This window comes from Cebus imitator, unplaced genomic scaffold, assembly GCF_001604975.1.
Source record: "Cebus imitator isolate Cc_AM_T3 unplaced genomic scaffold, Cebus_imitator-1.0 Scaffold78, whole genome shotgun sequence".
Lineage (NCBI taxonomy): Eukaryota > Metazoa > Chordata > Mammalia > Primates > Cebidae > Cebus > Cebus imitator.
Genome location: NW_016107393.1, coordinates 2,927,612 through 2,946,121, shown reverse-complemented (window position 1 = coordinate 2,946,121; position 18,510 = coordinate 2,927,612). Strand labels below are relative to the sequence as shown.

Here is an 18,510-nt window from a genome sequence, read left to right as displayed (position 1 = left end):
ACAGCTTTGCTGCATCACTCTTGATCCCAGGCAGCATGGAAAATCACCAGGCATGTGGAGCTAGCCAGGAAAATGGAACATTTTACATTTGGACTGACCATATTTGTTACATACAAGGATCTACTGTGAGAGTTAGACATTCAGCTTCAGTCAGGTACCCAGGTCTAACCTTATGGCATCTCCTATTAACAAAATAACTATGGTCTGAAAAATAACTTAAGAATTATTTTTTCTACACAGAGAAGTTTAAAATTATTGTCAAAAGCATTACTAGGTTTCCACTAAAGAGAGAGGGATGGTGAAATCACCCATTCATTTGCTTTTAGCTTTATTATTTTTCCATTTGGTAACTCTTTAAGATTCAAAAAAGTGTAAAAGATGAAAAACATTATATTGTTGTAATATCCTCAGAAACAACTGTTAGAGCTTAGACAACGTATGTATTTTTTTTTAAGACAAAAGAAGTAACTCATGATCATTTTGCTATTCACTCACCAAGTTCCAGACCAACCACACTGTACGGAAACCTATTAGAAAGGTCTCCAGAGGAGAGGAGTCTAGCACTTAGCATTCATCCTCAGAGAACTTTCAAATTGTAGACTACTTTTGCTTCCCTTTATTCTCGGGATTATGATAATGGTGGTGGCTCTGAGATCAGTTGTTGTCTTGCTAGTTGGTAGTTGAAAAAAATCCTCTGCGGATATCTCAGAGACAGCGTTGGAAGCTGAGGAGCATGTCTTTTAGTCTACAGGTTTTACCAATTATATGAGTTTGTATTCTGTATCAACTTCTCTAAATCATAGAAGAGATTTTTTTTTTTTTTGCATATTTGGTATGGCTTTACATGTAAAATATCTGAATTACAGTGGGTATCAAGGCAACAAAAATGTGTTTTTAGGAATTCTTCATAGTAAAATGTTTCTTTTCTTCTATTTTATTTTTTTCATGCCACTGACAACCCTCTGAAAATACCTTATTTATCACTTTAGAGATTTGGGTCTGGGACTCCCCAGCTAAAATGTTGGATTTTTGAAAGCCTATTCTCCACTGTATGTCCAACTCCTAAAACTATGTATGATAGGTACTTAATAAACTTTTATCATATAAATAAAATTTCAAGAAAGATATGGTAAATATATAAACAAATTGGAAATCATACATTTATAAAAGTGTGATATGTTGAACGAAAATTCCTAAGGACAGAAATGAATATTTAAAGTTGATATGAAACCTTTACCTCTGAAAGAGTTGCGCCTTTTACTACTAGAGTCATCTAGAAAAAAGACATTATTTTGTGACAGAAACCCCAAAATAGAATGAAGATGAAATTTCTCCAGAATAAATGACCAGAAAATACAGAGTTTAGAGTTTAGTCTTCTTTTCTTTCTTTCTTTCTTTTCTTTTCTTTTTTTTTTTTGAGATGGAGTCTCCCTCTATTGCCCAGGCTGGAGTGCAGTGGCATGATCTTGGCTCACTGCAACCTCTGCCTCATGGGATCAAGCAATTCTCCTGCCTCAGCCTCTCAAGTAGCTGAGATTACAAATGTCTGCCATCTCGCCAAGCTAATTATTGTATTTTTAGTAGACACAGGGTTTCACCACTAGGCCAGGCTGATCTTGAACTCCTGGCCTCATGATCCACCCGCCTCGGTCTCCCAAAGTACTGGGATTACAGGCGTGAGCCACCACACCCGGCCAGTCTTCTTTTCAAAACAGACCTTCAGCATACATCACAGGATTTTTTTTTCTTGACTTTAGTCATCCTTTCTGTCAATGGAATATACAACTCTTGTTTGGTAATTCCCAGAGTTTCTCAAAGGAGCCCTGACAATATGGAATTGGAGTGAAATATATCAAGCTTTCTAAATTCATATTTTAGAAAACAGAGGGAAAAAGTGAAATACTATTCTGTACTTTACTCTGATAGGCTACCTCATCTCTGGGCTGACTCCCTTGTGTTTTCTATAAGGAATGTATACTGCCATTAAGGAGGCTCTACAAAAGTGGGAAAAACTGAAATCCTGGGGTTTCACCTAATTTTGGCAGCTATCAGATGTTGCCAGTAGTCAACTAGCCTCAAAATACTTAAAAGCCTGCAACATTTTAATAAAATAGCAGTAGTAGCAGCAATAATAATAAAGCTTTGCTGGATCTGAGACTTAGATATAATGTAATCTGTTAGTTTCTGAAGTATGTGTTGTGTTGTTATTGCCTTTATAACAGCTCTGAATGAATGGTTAACTTTCTGCTTGGGTAATTGCATCCCAGTGAAAGAGGGGCCCAGTTAATATTGTTGCTTGCAAGCCACAACCAATGTATGGTTTCAGCAAAGAACTGGGGATTCTTGAGGAAACCACCTTCCCAAACACTTGACCCTTGGTTTAATAAACAGCTTGTTGAGAGAGTGACCTGCCATTCGTCTTCCTTTCAGCAGCACTGATCACATCTGGTGAACCCTTGTCAGGGTGCTCTGGGTAGGAGAAGCAGTGTCAGCAAGGCAAACCTCAGCCTTTACACACTCCAAATGCAAACATGCAGATCCCATGGTAGCATGCACTCCTTGTGTAATGTTCCATGCAGTGTATTTTTAATGAAGCTTCTGAATTGAAATTCAAAATAGTACAAAGTTCTATGGTTCCAGTCTGGGCAATATGGTGAAACCCCATTTCTACAAAAAGTTAGCCAAGCTTGGTGGCATGTACCTGGAATCCCAGCTACCCAGAAGGCTGAGGTGAAAGAAACACTTGCGCCTGAGAGGCAGAGGTTGCAGTGACCCAGATTGAGCCACTGCACTCCATCCTGAGTGACAGAGAGAGACGCTGTGTCAAAGAAAAAAGTTATATGGTTAAACTAGTGTTGCCAAGAATATACAATCCTTTGTATTTCTGGATTTTTAAGATAAAAAAAATTGTCTTTGTTATAGCTGTGCCTGTTTTCTTTCTATTCAAGTTTTCAAGGATTTTTAAAAAGCAAAACATCAACATAAAGACATATGGTCAGTCTTTAAATATAAAAGAGAAAGCCCATTTTAAAGTAATTTTAGAGAAATATTGCTCTTCAGTGACACAGCTATCACCTAAACATGTTGTTTCATGAATGTTTGAAGCTCTATTGAGACCCTATTGTCACATCTTTTCCCCATAAGCCTGATATTGAAAAAGGAAGGGACAAAAAATAGCTATTCTTTTTGTACTGCAGTAATTCCATAATATCACAGTTTAAAAGTTGATACTTAGCCAAACTTCCAGAAGGCCCAAAGTCATAAGGGTTTAATAGCTGAGGTCTGCTTAGCAGCAAATTGAGGGCAGGTGCTTTGCAGCAAATGGAGGACAGGTGCAAATGATGACTGCCACTTGCAAACACGTAATCTCTAAATATTCCCAGGACTTCTTTTTTTTTTTTTTTTTTTTCTGTGTGCAAACCCAATTGATATCATGAAGAAAGAGGACAGGACAGCCCAAATTTTTATTTATGGCTTTCCTGAAGTTGCACAAGAAGAAATGGGCCTACCCTAAGAATATCAGAAATGAGTCAGAAAGAGAAAACCTAGACTTCTTTCTCCAGGAGAATTTTCCTTAAGCACCTTAGGTTTGTGTAGACAGCTACCTTCCAGGATGCAGAAGTTTCAGGAATGCTTGTCTATTCTTCTCCAAACACATACTCTTTAGCAGTGCAGTGCAATATACTCAGGGCTCCTGCAGTGTTCCTTTAGCAGGGAACAACGTGGAGAGAGACTTCTACCTGTGTTTGAATGCTGACCTACGAACTTGAGGGTGATTCATTATTGAACCTCTCGAAGCCTTGGATTCCTCATTAGTAAAAGGAGGATAATAATCATGTCTGCCTCAGGTGATGATGGAGACTACAGGAGGTAGCTCCTGGCAAATCTCAGTAAATCAAAGCTGCTATTATAATGATGTTTATTATTGTTATTACACAGCTAGAAAAAAGAAAAAGAAAATAGCCCTGGAAGAATAACACACGGATGTCATTGTCAAAAGGAAAAAAATATCAAAGTAGGGGTGGCGGCAGGAGGGACAGGCATTTTTGGGCCTCTCATGCCTCATTGTTTTGCTTAATGGCAACTTATTTTCCCAGCCTCCGATTGCATAGAGTTTGTACTACCTTTTTCACTTTTTAACTTTTAAAATTATGCCCTTTTTTATGTTTTGCTCATTTCCCTATCCAGCCTAAGACAGCATCTAAAATATATTGGAACTGTAGAAATATTTGCTCAATGGCTGATTTGAAATTTTAAAAGTAAAAAACCTGGTTTCTATTTCTGTTTACTAGAATTACCAGGGCCTGCTATACTGTATAAGTAATAAATGCTTAGCAAATGCTTTTTAGAACATTGGTTAAAATAGATCATTAAGTGTAAGGTGAGATTTTCTCATCTTTACAAATAGTATGGGCTGGGCAAGCTGGCTCACATCTGTAATATCAGCACTCTGGGAGGCTAAGGCAGGAGGATTACATGAGGCCAGAAGTTCAAGACCAGCCTGGGCAACATAACTAGACCCTGTCTCTACCATAAATAAATAAAAATTTTAAAAAATTTAGCTGGGCGGTCGGGCGCGGTGGCTCACACCTGTAATCCCAGCACTTTGGGAGGCCGAGGTGGGCAGATCACGAGGTCAAGAGATCAAGATCATCCTGAGCAACATAGTGAAACCCCATCTCTACTAAAAGTACAAAAATTAGCTGGGCGTGGTGGCGTGTGCCTGCAGTCCCAGCTACTCGGGAGGCTGAAGCGGAAGAATCGCTTGAACCCAGGAGGCGGAGATTGTAGTGAGCCGAGATTGCACCACTGCACTCCAGCCTGGCGACAGAACAAGACTCCATCTCAAAAAAAAAAAAAAAAAAAAAAAAAAGCTGGGCACAGTGGCACAGGCCCGTACTCCTAGCTACTCAGGAGGCTGAATTGGGAGGATCCTATGAGTTTAAGGGTTCAGTCATGCCACTGCCCTCCAGACCGAGACTCTGTCTCTGAGAATAAAATAAATAGTATGGATAAAAGAAAGTCCTGTACAATTCTTCAGTGGTCTTTTTGTTTTGTAATGAGGGTGATGCCCAAGTTCCCACCCAGTGCTATCTGATGGCTAGTTAAATCCTTTTAAGACTCTTACAAGAATAGACTCAAATGTCATGACTCTTGAAAAGTACTGGCATAGTTGAACAAGTTTATAATTCCATTTTCTCTGCCTAAAGTCCCAGATAGCAAAATTTTCTAGAGTCTAATCTAGTATTCATCAAGTCACTTGAGCACACAGCCCCCATCTTAGATGCTTCCTACCTTTAGTGAAGTGCTGCAGTGTGTTTATTTTCCCTGTGTCTAGGTTTCACTTGCCACTGCATATTTTTATATGACTTTTTACACTGTGTAGATGTAAATTACTTTTTGGTATACCAAGAGAAAGTAATGCTCTTAAGAAAAAAAAAGTTCACATAGATTTGTAGTTCCTGCAATCTCAAATACACCAAAAAAATAGTTTGTTCTTATTTTTATATTGAAAATATGATAGATGGTCTGATAAGGCCAACTTCATTAATGCATTTTATAAGTACTACAATATAATTGTTAATTTGTCCCTACATAGCCTCCAATTACCTCCTCAACTCCTGGTAACAGCCGCAACCTCATCTTTCATTTTTATTACCTACCAGTTAATTGCACTAATAGGTCTTGCTTTTCATTTCTCCATGATTTTCACTAGAAAAAGTGGCAAGTGTTAACTTTTGCTGCTTTTTAGTTAGTAAATGTTTCAGGCTTTTTACTCAGAGAAAAGCAAGGAAAATGGGCTTTTCAATTTTTCATGGAATTGTGCTTCCTAGTCTCAAAATTCCAGATGACTGCTTCTAACTTTTACTTTTTTAGAAAAGAAGAGGCTTATTTGGGACCAATAAATTTTGCCAGGTAAGGAATGTTGGTAGCTAGATCTGTGTGGTAGGGTATTTTTTTTCTTTGAAAAAGCTTCTTTAGTATTATTTCCTAATGAATTATAATTTTCTCAATCCATAGACAGCTTTTTTTTGCACAATTTGAACTAACATGAACTAATTTAGTATGACTACTTAATAAGACATTTGTTAATTTAAAAGATATGTTGCAAACACTTAAGAAATATTTTTGAAAGTACTTGTTCATTTTTAACAATGTCTATGAAATGCCAACAATCTTTAACAATGAGAATTTGTTATGTAATTGCAATATCTCCAATAATTTTTGAGTAGTCTACACATTAAATCATTATGATATAAAACAGTTTTGACTATACTAAACTGAGTTATTTGCATTGATCACATTTTAAGATTTATGATAATGATTTTATTCATCCTGAATATTTTATTCATCCTGAAACTTTGTGATTGAATAAAAGAATTATCATTGTTTTAGTTACATGCATCTCATTATGACTACAGAGAACTGGCATTACACTAGCAGAGGAAAAAAATGTAAGTTACCATAAATTGATATCATAGCTATTTTATCTAGCTTTTAGAGCATTGTACTAATGCTAAGAACAACAATTGAGAATTGTACCACTTTATACTTTTGATTTAAAAAGTATCTGAAAGCTTTCTTCATTACTGTCACATTTGGATCACATTGAAAGACTCAAGTATTTGTAGTTATTGCATCAGAGGGCAAATACTCAAAACATTAGTTTGGCAGTGTCTGTTTCAAAATCAGATACATTGTCAAATGGGGCATTCTTTTTTATTCCGTTTAAAGTCTCTTTTCAAGTAAATCACGTGCCCCAGAGTGACATTTAAATATGAAAATATAACTATAGAATTTTGTGATAAACAGCAGAAGAAAAGAGATCTAGACTAGAAGAAAAAGTGAATCTTTTCCAGAAACCTATAAGGAAATATAGAATTAAGAGAAAAATAAGAAAATCTGCTCCAAGTGAGACAGATGGGGCTGCAATCTTCATACAATTAGTTATAAGTTATCCAAAGGATGAAAAAGCAGCAAGAGTTTATGACAAGTGGCAAAGAAGGGGTAGAAAGGCTGTGCTTATTTAGTTGATTTTATGAGAAAAATTAGGATTACATATAGAAACTGGAGGAGCCGATTCTGGGGAGAGTTTCATGAACTCCACAGAGAGTTTTAGAGAACAGATGGATGGAAACTTTCCTACATTTCTGTTTGGAGTACTCAACCACAACTCACCTTTCAGGGTGGAGAGCTGTCAGCCTTGGAGACACAAGGCATATTTTCAGGCCAGTGTGGTACAAATGTGAGATTTGAGCAGAATAAAACTATTAGGGGGTGGGCATAGAGGCTCACGCCTGTAATCCCAGCACTTTGGGAGTCCAAGGCAGGCAGATAACCTGAGGTCGGGAGTTTGAGACCAGTCTGGCCAACCTGGTGAAACTCCATCTCTACTAAAAATACAAACAAACAAACAAAAAACTAGCCAGGTACAGTGGTGGGCACCTGTAATCCCAACTACTTGGGAGGCTGAGGCAGGAAATCACTTGAACATGGGAGACAGTGGTTGCAGTGAGCCAAGATCATGCCACTGCACTCCATTCTGGGCCACAAAGCAAGACTTTGCCTCNACAACTGTATTAGGAGTTATGTGAAAAATTATGTAGGCAGCTAACAATTTTTAAAACTTAATGAGAATATTTATATTCAAAGATCTTGTTGGAGCTGTCAATAGATATAATAGTCAACTAAAAACTTGAAACTAGATATTGGTAAATGTATCTTTTGTCTTTCTATGTTGTGGCAGCATGAAAACAGGTACGATACATGCACACCTTGAGGAAAGTTTTAATGTTGATGTTAATTTCAATATATGTTTTAAAAGGAGTAATAGGAAAGTGTACATTAACTCTATCATTTATTGTTTAAGTGTATCTTAATTTGATTTAAAGAAAAAATATTAGTGTATGGATATGGCAAAAAAATGAAAATAGCATGCAGAAAACTGGTATTTAGGAAATATTCATATTGTTTAATCCCTTGTAGCTCACATATCACTAGATGAGAAGTATTTTCCAGAGCCTGAGAACAGAAACTATCTCAATAAAATTCTCTTGTTTTTTAACTTTTGTGGGATTTTTTTCATCTTGCCAAGATAAGTTAGTTAATTTCATTTTTAAGCCTGTCTAAACTGATTTGCCATGTCTGGTAACTGTCAAAAAGTATAGTTTCATGTTTTGCAAATAGATACATGAGACTTAACTTTTTGTGTTTGTGAATAAAATAAGAAAGTAAACTAGGATTTTATTTTCTGGCCTTTTGACATTTTCTTTGTCCCATGGAGAGTTTTTAAAATTATTATTCTCATTAAATAAAATTTGATACAATCAATTATGACCTTCAAAAGTATGAATCCCTAGATTTTCCAGTAATTATGTGATAGATTTAGTAGTTAAACATAATACTCTTAAGAAGTTTTTTTCTTTTTTATTTATTAAATTATCTTATATAAAATTGACTTTCTGAGGGGGGAAGTTCTATGAATTTTAACATATGTATAGATTTGTGTAACCATTACATTATAGTTAGGCTATAGAACAGTTCTCTCTCTCCAGAAAACTTCCCTCTTAGCATTTTTTTAAAGATGGAGACAGTGTCTTGCTATGTGCCTAGGCTAGTCTCAAACTCCTGGGCTCAATTGATCCTCCTGCCTCAGCCTCCCAAAGTACTGGGATTATAGGCATAATACTCTGTGCCTGGTACCCTCTTAGAATTTTTAAGTGTTTCAAACCACCATAACTGTTCTTTATTGTGGGAATTCATTGTCCTGTTATCTCTCTTGAATTTGTAACCAGAAAATAGGTTGATTTATTATTCAATAACTCTTCAATCCACTTGCCTTTCTAATGTGCTTAACTTCTAATTGCCAATTTTACATTTTGTTGATTTATAATCATGATCAAAGCTAGTAGTCATTTCTTTCTCTGTCAAATATCATCAACTAATCTAGTCTTAATCTCTAACCTTAGGAGATTTCCTGGACAATGGTGTCAATGAATCTGTCCTCATTCATGTTACATCTGTTTATGAGTAATGTTTTGTTCGTCATCTGCATTGCCTTTTGAACTGCCAGTTGTCTGATGTAAATGCTGGAGTTTATTATCTGGAGTACACAAGAGAGTCACTGCTGTGTCTCTTTTCTAGGATCTACAGATCTAGATGTTTCTTTCCCTGAGTGTTTTAATGACTTTGTGCCATACATTTTCTGTTTGAGTACTTGTATCACTGTATATCTCTCTGAATATATATGATACATGCAAATCAAAAGGGGAAACTCACAAGCTATTAATCAAAACTTTACTTGATTAATATTTAAACAACAGTTGCATATTAGCCAAACTGTTTTAGGCATTTAAGTTTATAGTTGTGACATGCATTTTCAGTAGAATAATTTTCAGTTGATAGCACATGAAAGTTAATAAATTATTGTAAACATATATTCAATCAATACTTTCTGTGCTCTGGTAAGAGCCTGTCATTTATGACTTTACCATAAATCAAAAATTAAGAAGCACATATATTTTTGTAATGATTGTCATTAACATCATTTGAAGCCATCTTAAGTATTATTATCTCATACAGAGAAAACATTAACATTTTTAGCTGGGCATAGTGTGGCACAAGCCTGTAGTCCCAGCTACTTGGGAGGCTGAAGCAAGAGGATCACTTGAGCCCAGAGGTTGAGGCTGCAGTGAACTATGATCATGCCACTGCATTCCAGCTTGGGCAATGGAGCAAGACCCTGTTTCAAGGGAAAAAAATTAATTTTAACCCTCACTTTTAGATCTTAAGTTTTCTTGTTTTATGATTATTCTAAGGTTTTCCAAGGCTCCTTCTGTAGCAATAAGGTTTCTTGGAATATGGTGATTCTCTTGTGGTCTTTTTTGAGTTATGTCTTCAAAGCCATTTTTTGTTTCCATTTATGTCATTTTTTTTAATTTTTGGAGAAAAATATATTACTATTGAATGAGATTCTTTATTATTGTTGTTTAGGAACTGCAAGTTAAAATTTTATGGAATATTGCAGCTACTCTTATTTGCTTGTACTATTGACTTTTCTTTGAAGTTACAAATTGACTATTTTCTCATTTATTCTTCAGATGGATCCTGTGCAAAAGGCAGTTATTAACCATACATTTGGAGTATCCATTCCCCCAAAGAAGAAACAAGTTATTTCTTGTAATGTCTGTCAGCTTCGCTTTAATTCTGATGTGAGTATCACCTTTTCATTATTCTCTGTAGTTTTTCAGAGCTGAAAGTCTGATCTGAATATATACATTTCTTCCTATTTACATACTCTTTAAAAGCCACTCATATTAGTAGCCCACTTATTTCAGGATGCCAGATTTTCAAGGGATTTGGGTTCAGTGCCTTAAACTTGAACAGTAGAGTATAGTTGGCCCTCTGCATCCACAGGCTCCATATCCATGGATTCAGCCTAGCTCACATTGACGGCATCTTTTAGAATAACAATACAACAATAAAAAATAATACAGAATTTAAAACCGGTAGAGGATTATACACAATAGTCTATATGTGACTAATATCAAAAATTAAGAATGTATCTATGCAATCAGTCTCAACTATATCATTTTACACTTAATTTCACTAATTATATTTACTTGTCAAAACTACTTGAATAGCAGAAAATATGAAAAAAGTTTTAAAATGTAATGAAGATACTTTAAAAATTAAAATGCAATAAATGCTGAAGAAAACCATTTTTACTATTTGATATCAAGTGCCACATTTCATGTTTGTGTCAAATTTTGTTAAATACCTAAGAGAATTATTAATTCCCTATATGATTTATATTTTCCCAGAATATAAAACACAGAGAAAGTTTCATAAATTATTTTATCTGGCTAGCATAACCATCCCGCTAGAAAAAGATAAGAAAATGGAACAAATCAAACTCTTTTATGAAAATGGGTTTCTAAATTTATAAACAAAATAACAGGAAGGCAAAATAAGCAATATTAGAATATTTGCAATATCCAATTACCAAGTAAAGCCAATGACCAAAGTAAATAAGAATCTGAAGGCTGCATATAATGTGTGGTAATTCCTGAGTTACTTGACCCCAGAAGCCACTTTGAAAAGAGCTTGTTACAGAATTAATGTTGTTTAGAAATACTAAAATAATAATTACTCTTGTTTGCATATACTATTAAATTATGTTTTAATAATTTACATGGGAAGCTAATAAAAATTATAGTCTTTGGAAAGGAGATGTTTATCATGATTTATAAAATTATATTTAATATAATTTTAATCAAAAGTCCAATGGTTTTTTTAGTACATGATAAAACTGCATATTCAGGAATCAAAATGTATCTAAATAAACTGAAAAATATACAGTGTTAATTCATTTGAAGTCTAATATTGTTAAGATGTCAGTTCTCCCCCCAGCTGATCTGTAGATGCAGCACAATCTTGATGAAAATCCCAAAATGCTTTTTTAGTGTAGAAAATGGCAAGCTGTTTCTTAAATATACATAGAAAAGAAAAGCCCTAGAATAGCCAAAACATTTTCTTAAAGAACAAATTTTGAAGACTTAACACTTCCTGATTTTAATACATTCTCTAAAATCTACAATAATCAAGACTGTGAAATTGGTAAAAGAATGGTAGACACATGGATCAATGGAACAGAACAGAGTCCAGAAATATGACTCACACCAACATAGTCAATTGATTTTCAACAAAGTTGCAGAGTGAATTCAATAAAGAAAGGCTAATCTTTTCAACAAATAATGCTAGAAAAATTGCATATTCATCTGTAAATTTAAAAAACACCTTGACTGCTCCTGAGACAAAACATAAAAATTAATTCAATGGGAGCATTCATAAAATAAATTTTTTTAAAAAAGTATTAAACTTCTAGATGAAAACAGTAGAAAATCTCTTTGGCTTTGCATTAGGCAAAAATTTCTTAGAAAATAAAAACTGTGAACCATATGAATTTTTATATATTGGACTTTATCAAAATTTAAAACTTCTGCTCTAGAAGACACTGTTAACACTGTTAAGAAAATGAAAAAAAAGCTATAGACTGGGATAAAAATATTTGTATCTGCTTAAGAACGTCCATACAAAATATATAAATAACTTATAATTCAATAATAAATGATAAAATGGGAAAATGATTTGAATAGGCACTTTACCAAAGAAGAAATATGAATGACAAATAAGCACATAAAAAGATGCTCAACATGTTCAATGATTAAGGAAATACAAATTAAAACCACAATCAGATACCTATTAGAATGATGAAAATTAAACAAATTGATAGGTTCAAATGGCCAGGATGATGAGCAACTGGACCTCTCATACATTGCTAGTGAGAATACAAAATGGTACAGCCACATTGGAAAACAATTTAGCAGTAATTTTTAAGAAACTTTATAAAGTTATACATACATTTCCCATATGATCCAGCAATCCCACTTCTAAGTATATACCCTAGGCAAATGAAAACATATATTTATCCATATGTGCTGCTTAAAGTAATTTTATTCATAACTTCCCAAAACTGGAATTGACCCAAATGTCCATCAACTGTTGAATAAACAAACTATGTTAAAGCCATACAATGGAAATAAAGAAATAAAAGTAAATAGAAATAAAGTAAAAGAAAAAGAAAGTACTGATACATGCTACAGCATGGAGGAATTTCAAAGGCAGTATGCTAAGTGAGGGAAGTAAGACACAAAGACTATATACTGTATGATTGCACTTGGATAACTTTCTGCAAAAGATGAAACTATGGGGACAGTCAGATAAGTGGTTAACAGGGGCTGAGGGTTAAGTTAGGGATTTGACCACAAAGGAGAATGCAGAAACCTTTTTGGATGATGAAAATATTCTGTATCTTTATTGCTGTGATGTTTACCTAACAGTCTTTGTTTTTCAAAATTCATTAACCTGAATACCTAAAAAAAAATTTTACTATATTTAGAGTTTGCTTTAGTAAACCTAACTAGAAAAAATTAATGATATGAGCCACAAAATATCTTATAAATAGAAGACTAGCTTATGATAGAGACGTAACTACTAAATATTTTAAACTACAATATTATTACTAGATTAAAAGTATAATAAAAGACTTTTATAAGAATAGACACAATAATTAATATTGAAATAGATTCAAGTAAATTTAACAGTATTGCTCAGTTATTCAAATTTTTAGAGTTATACTGAGAAATTAAAGTTTATTGTTATATAAATATGACATGAAAATGTTTACTACTTACCTGACCACTTATAAAATGAATGCCCAACTAAAGGCATGCTGCATCTTTAACACTGTTGCTGCCACAAGGCCAGATACTTAAAAACGTCTCACATTACAATGCAAACAATAGATTTCATAATGAAATTGCAAAAATTGTACAAAAGATGCATAATTTTATGAAGTTTGCTAATGTAATGTTAGAGAACTGCTTGGTTCAAAGCCACTGAAAAATTAGGATTTGTCTATTAGAAGAGTTGATTTACAAGGAGTAAAATAACAAGGTTGATGATGGATAGATTCTTCAAAACAAAAGATGTTGAACACTGACTGAATAATAGAAGCTCAGAGACAATTATGAATTCCTCGAATTAAAAAAATAACATATTTATAGTTCAAAACTGTGATAATATTAAAAAACATATTGAGGGTGGGTGCAATGGCTCATGCCTGTAATCCCAGAACTTTGGGAGGCTGAGGCAGGTGGATCTCTTGAGGTCAGGAGTTCGAGGCCAGCCTGACCGACAGTGAAAGCCCATCTCTACCAAAAATACAAAATGAGCCAAGCAGGGTGGCGTACACCTGTAATCCCAGCTACTTGGGAGGCTGAGGCAGGAGAATCGCTTGAACCTGGGTAGCAGAGGTTGCAGTAAGCTGAGACTGCTCCGTTGCACTCCAGCCTGGGCAACAAGAACAAAACTCCATCTCAACACAGACAAACACACACACACACACACGCACACACACACACACACACACGCACACACACACATACACACGCGCGCACACACACACACACAGAATCCCTTTCCCCTTCTTTCCAACCTTTGTGTCATTCCCTATTTGTAACTACTTTAATATTTTAATATTTTTTGCCTATCTCTCCAGGGTTTGCTTATGCAAATATAACTAAGTATAAATCCATATTCTTATTTCCTTCCTTTTCTATGTAAATGGTAGCATACTACTGACACTCTTCTTTGCCTTGCATTTTTTATGTAACAATAGATTCTGGAGAATATTTTCTATCTGAACATAGAGAGCTCCCTTACTCTATTTATAGATGTGGTAGGCAAAGATGCCCATATCCTAATTTCTGGAACTTGTCAATATATCTTACATAACAAAGGGGAATTAAGGTAGTGGATGGAATTAAGAGAACTAATATTCTGACTTCATGATAACAGGACTACCCTGTATCATCCTGTGGTCCCATTGTAATCAGTAGGTCTTTAAAAGTAGAAGAGGGAGGCAGAAGAGGGAGTCAGAGTGAGCCTATCTGACAAGGAGTCCACTGGCCATTGCTGGCTTTGCAGGGGAAGGGAGAAGCCACAAGCCAAGTAATGTGGGCAACCTCTAGAAGCTGGAAAAGACAAATAAATGGATTTTCCCTTAGAGCCTCCAGAAGGAATGCAAGCCCTGCCAGCACCTTGGTGTTAGCCCAGTGAGACCCATGCCAGATTTCTGACCCATGGAACTATAAGATTATAAACCACTAAGTTTATAAAAAATTTGCTATGAAAGCAACAGAAAACTAATTCAGTAGTTTATTTGTAGATGTTTCATAGTTTAACTCATCCCTTACAGGTGGACACTTAGATTGTTCCTATCTTTTATTATCTCCTAGATTTTTAGTCTATAAATGGCAGAGCTAGGACATAAGTCTGGATCTCTTGCCTCTAAATCTACAGCTCTTATTTTGTTGCCTCACATAACTTTATTCATTTCCTGAGCATTTACTAAACTCTTCCTGTGTGATAAACACTTTGCTAATCTCTACAATATGGCCTGAAATGGACCACATGATCTTTAGGAGGACCATTCAAGTTCTAGAAATCATTTCCATGGTATCTGTCAGGAGCATAGGATATAAACACCTCCATCTTAAAATCAACAGCTAAAACCCAGAAAAAATGACTATGAATTTGTTTTTATTTGTGTTGTGGGCTGAGTTGGGGGAGGGCTAAGAATTTCATTCAAGCCCCAGAATTATTCCATGAGTAGGTCCACCTTTTGTCTTTAGCTCCATTTGATGTCAGCCATTTTCTTTGTACTTACTAATAGAGACATGGATACATGTGCACACATAAGCACATGACCTTCAGCCTCCTTGCTATAGCTCCAAAGTTCCATTGATTATAAAGAAAGAAATTAAATTTCTGAGTCATTCTTAGATGCTGGGCAGTAAAGCCACAAAGTTTGGATGGCAGATTCACAAATGTGACATATACGTGTTCTCAGTGTTTAGTAATGGTGCTAAAAACTGCATAACCAAGCTCTGAAACTGAGCATTTTTTATTTGGGGGGAGGAGTTTATTTTATAATTACCCTATTTACATTTTAATGTAAGAATTAAGAAGATGCTCATCCTTACATTTTAATAACATTTCTAAATCAGCCTGAGACTAAATTGGCTTCACTCTTCAGTATAGAAAATATGTTTATTGAAAAATCTGGAAAGCAGATGCACAGTAAACAGACTGTATTTTGCAGTTCTTCATTATCCATATAAAATGTATCAGAGTTGGCTTCCTGCATTAAAATTCAATATGACCTAATTTAAGTGTTCTATATCCCTCTTTGTCCAGCTCTTATCATCTTGGTAGAACTACCCTGTTGAAATGCAAAATGCTACAGCTTTATTTGCACAATACACAGTTATGTAAATGAGCAAGCATTAATCACAAACATTTCCCAAATGAACCTTTACAAATTAACACCATTAACTTTGCCAGGAAGCTGGCACTGCAGTCCAGGAATAATATGCTTTCCAACTGAGTTCCAGACATTTACCCAAATGTTTGTATCACCTCAAGCCCTACTTTCTTCTTGACCACCTTTTTTCTAACGTGGTGTACCTTAGCTGAATGAGGCTGCCTAACCTTGAATGTTTCTTTATTCTCCAGTAACTGAGTACCCTGCAACTGCAGTATGGTCATAAATTGATAAGCCTAAATCTGAATCTTTATCTTTTAGCTGGAAAATGCCATTTCCAGAGTTAAGCTTTGCCAGCGAAATGAGCTAACATACACTTCAGAAAAATTTTTGATACTAACATTTATTTCATTTTGGCTAAGTTGAAATGGGCAGATCCCAAATAATTTCTAATTTACATGTTAGTTTCAATTTCTTGGAGGATAGTAGCAGAAGGATGAAAGAAAGTGATTCTTACACAAAATCAAATCTTTATACAAAATTGAATCAAAATCAAATTCTTAAGCAGATTCTTACACAAAGCAGGGCAGCTTCATTCTCTTAAATGTTTAAAAACAGATTATATTATTATTATTAATCTCAGAACACAGTTTATTATAAATACCCTTAATGTATTTCTAAGTCTTGTATGCATTATAAGCAAATCAAAATGAAAGCATGGTAATCTTTTTAGTCAAATTTTATGTACTCTAAGTCAGGAATTGACCCTGAAATTTTGGTACTCAGCATTAATACCACAAGTAATTAAGCATGAGACACGTTGTCCCTAAATGTTGACTCCATAGGCTTTTATTACTCATTTGGAGCTAGCCCATTTGATTTTTCAAATTTACATTATTATCTTTGAATAATATCATAAACATTGAATCACTTATAATTTATATTTTATTTTTATGGTACCTCTAGGTTTGTGATCTGTTAATGTTTTTTATTTCGTTTTCTGATTTTAGGTTATCCGGCATCCCTCTCTCTCACTTTAGCCTTCAGTTCTTTTGGCTGTGCTCTATTTTCTCATGTCTGAAGACATAAAATGACAACCTCATGCCATTTCATTGATTTACATTAGAATGATTAAGTAAAAATGGACAGGAAATTAAGGGTTTGCTTAGAAGTTTAAATGGTAGGGTGACCAACCACTTGTGTAAACATTTCTGTGGATGACCTAACTGTCCTACGCTTTAGTATAAATCTCTCTGAAATTTCAGAAAATGCAGTCACTCAATGACCTCCCTCAATTCCCATGGGACTACAGTTAGTGTGCAATTGGTACATCCATAATATCACCTCACTAATGCATCTGTGTCTTTGTCATCTTAGCAGTTTTCATTTGGATAAAGCCATTTAGGTTATGCCCTCCTGGGTCTTTCTGCCTATATGTCTTTTTTTGGCTTTAATTTTATTCCAATTTCCTGGTTTCTTTAGCAGTTAATATAATACAGTACACACTTGTATTTGTTTTGCATAAACAAACTTCTACCATCTGCCATTTAGAAGGCCTTAGTGCTGCCTCTGCTGGAGGCCCTGGCATTCTCTTTCACCCAGCAGAGACCTCAGCAGTCAAGAGATTAGGAAGGAAGCCACAATTTTGAGTTTCACATAACTCCCTTTCTACATGAAATTGACTGACTTTGCATCTCCCTTGGCCACCAGACCTAACTCTACCTCTCTCCACCAGCTGCCACGAGGCAGCAAGTCCCTGCAGCAGCTGTGTTTTTTTCTCTGAGAAATCCGATCAACTGGGAAACAGGAACCCCATTAGACACTATGTTTGAAGATGTCCCTTGCAGCAAAAGCTGAAGAGTCACACAGCTGCAAGGGTACCCACTTGGGTTCTCTGAAGGATCAAGCTTTTTATTTGTCATTATGTAACATTTACCTAGGGGATTCCACATTTTGCTATTGACTGCCTGATGCTTGCTTTTAACTCTAGACATTCTATCTCCATGTTATATGTTTCTCTTTCCCTGCGTTTTCTTCTAAACTATTGCATTCCTTCTTCCTTCTTTCTCTACTCAATTTTCTCTTCTCTCTCCTCCAACCCTTCTCCTTTATCCTCTCTTCCTCTTTTTCTGGCACAAAAGTACAACAAATGAAATTTCTCCTGCCTTTCTTGTACATTTGTAGTTTCTTTATTAAGCTTTTTTAGCTTAACAACTAGATTTATTGTTTTAAATCTAGAGGTATTTTACTTAAAAAGTCTTTTAGAAGGTTAAAAAATATATTAAGCTTGTTATTTGAAACTCAAACCGACATACTATTTAAAAAATAAATTCACCTTCTATTTTCTGAATATTCAGCTACTCTGTAGTTGATGGTACTTTACCCTAATGGGTTTGGTTTGTCAGAAAAAACTTTGAACATTCACATTCATGTATATATACATTCACCTATATATATATGTATATTCACATATATGTTACTTATACACACACACACATCACTGTGTATATACACACCTATATACACAGTCACTGCCTGCCACACATACACATCTACTGCATTTCTCTTGAAAGCCCTTAAGATTGATAGCAGCTTCACATATATGAACAGATAAGATAGAT

General features: G+C 34.9%; 1 protein-coding gene across 10 annotated transcripts in view; it reads left to right on the top strand.

Annotated features, from left to right (window-relative positions):
• The window catches only part of ZNF385B (zinc finger protein 385B), a 382,729-nt gene that overhangs the window by 297,287 nt on the left and 66,932 nt on the right, over positions 1-18,510 (top strand). For 6 of the 10 annotated variants that reach the window (XM_017532734.2, XM_037740044.1, XM_037740045.1 and 3 more), the window contains 2 exons: positions 5,878-5,916; positions 10,101-10,211. In XM_017532734.2, the coding sequence (XP_017388223.1) occupies positions 5,878-5,916; positions 10,101-10,211 (150 nt within the window). The remainder of the gene's footprint in view (positions 1-5,877; positions 5,917-10,100; positions 10,212-18,510) is intronic. The other 4 variants (XR_005201004.1, XM_017532735.2, XM_017532740.2 and 1 more) reach the window with 1 other exon arrangement.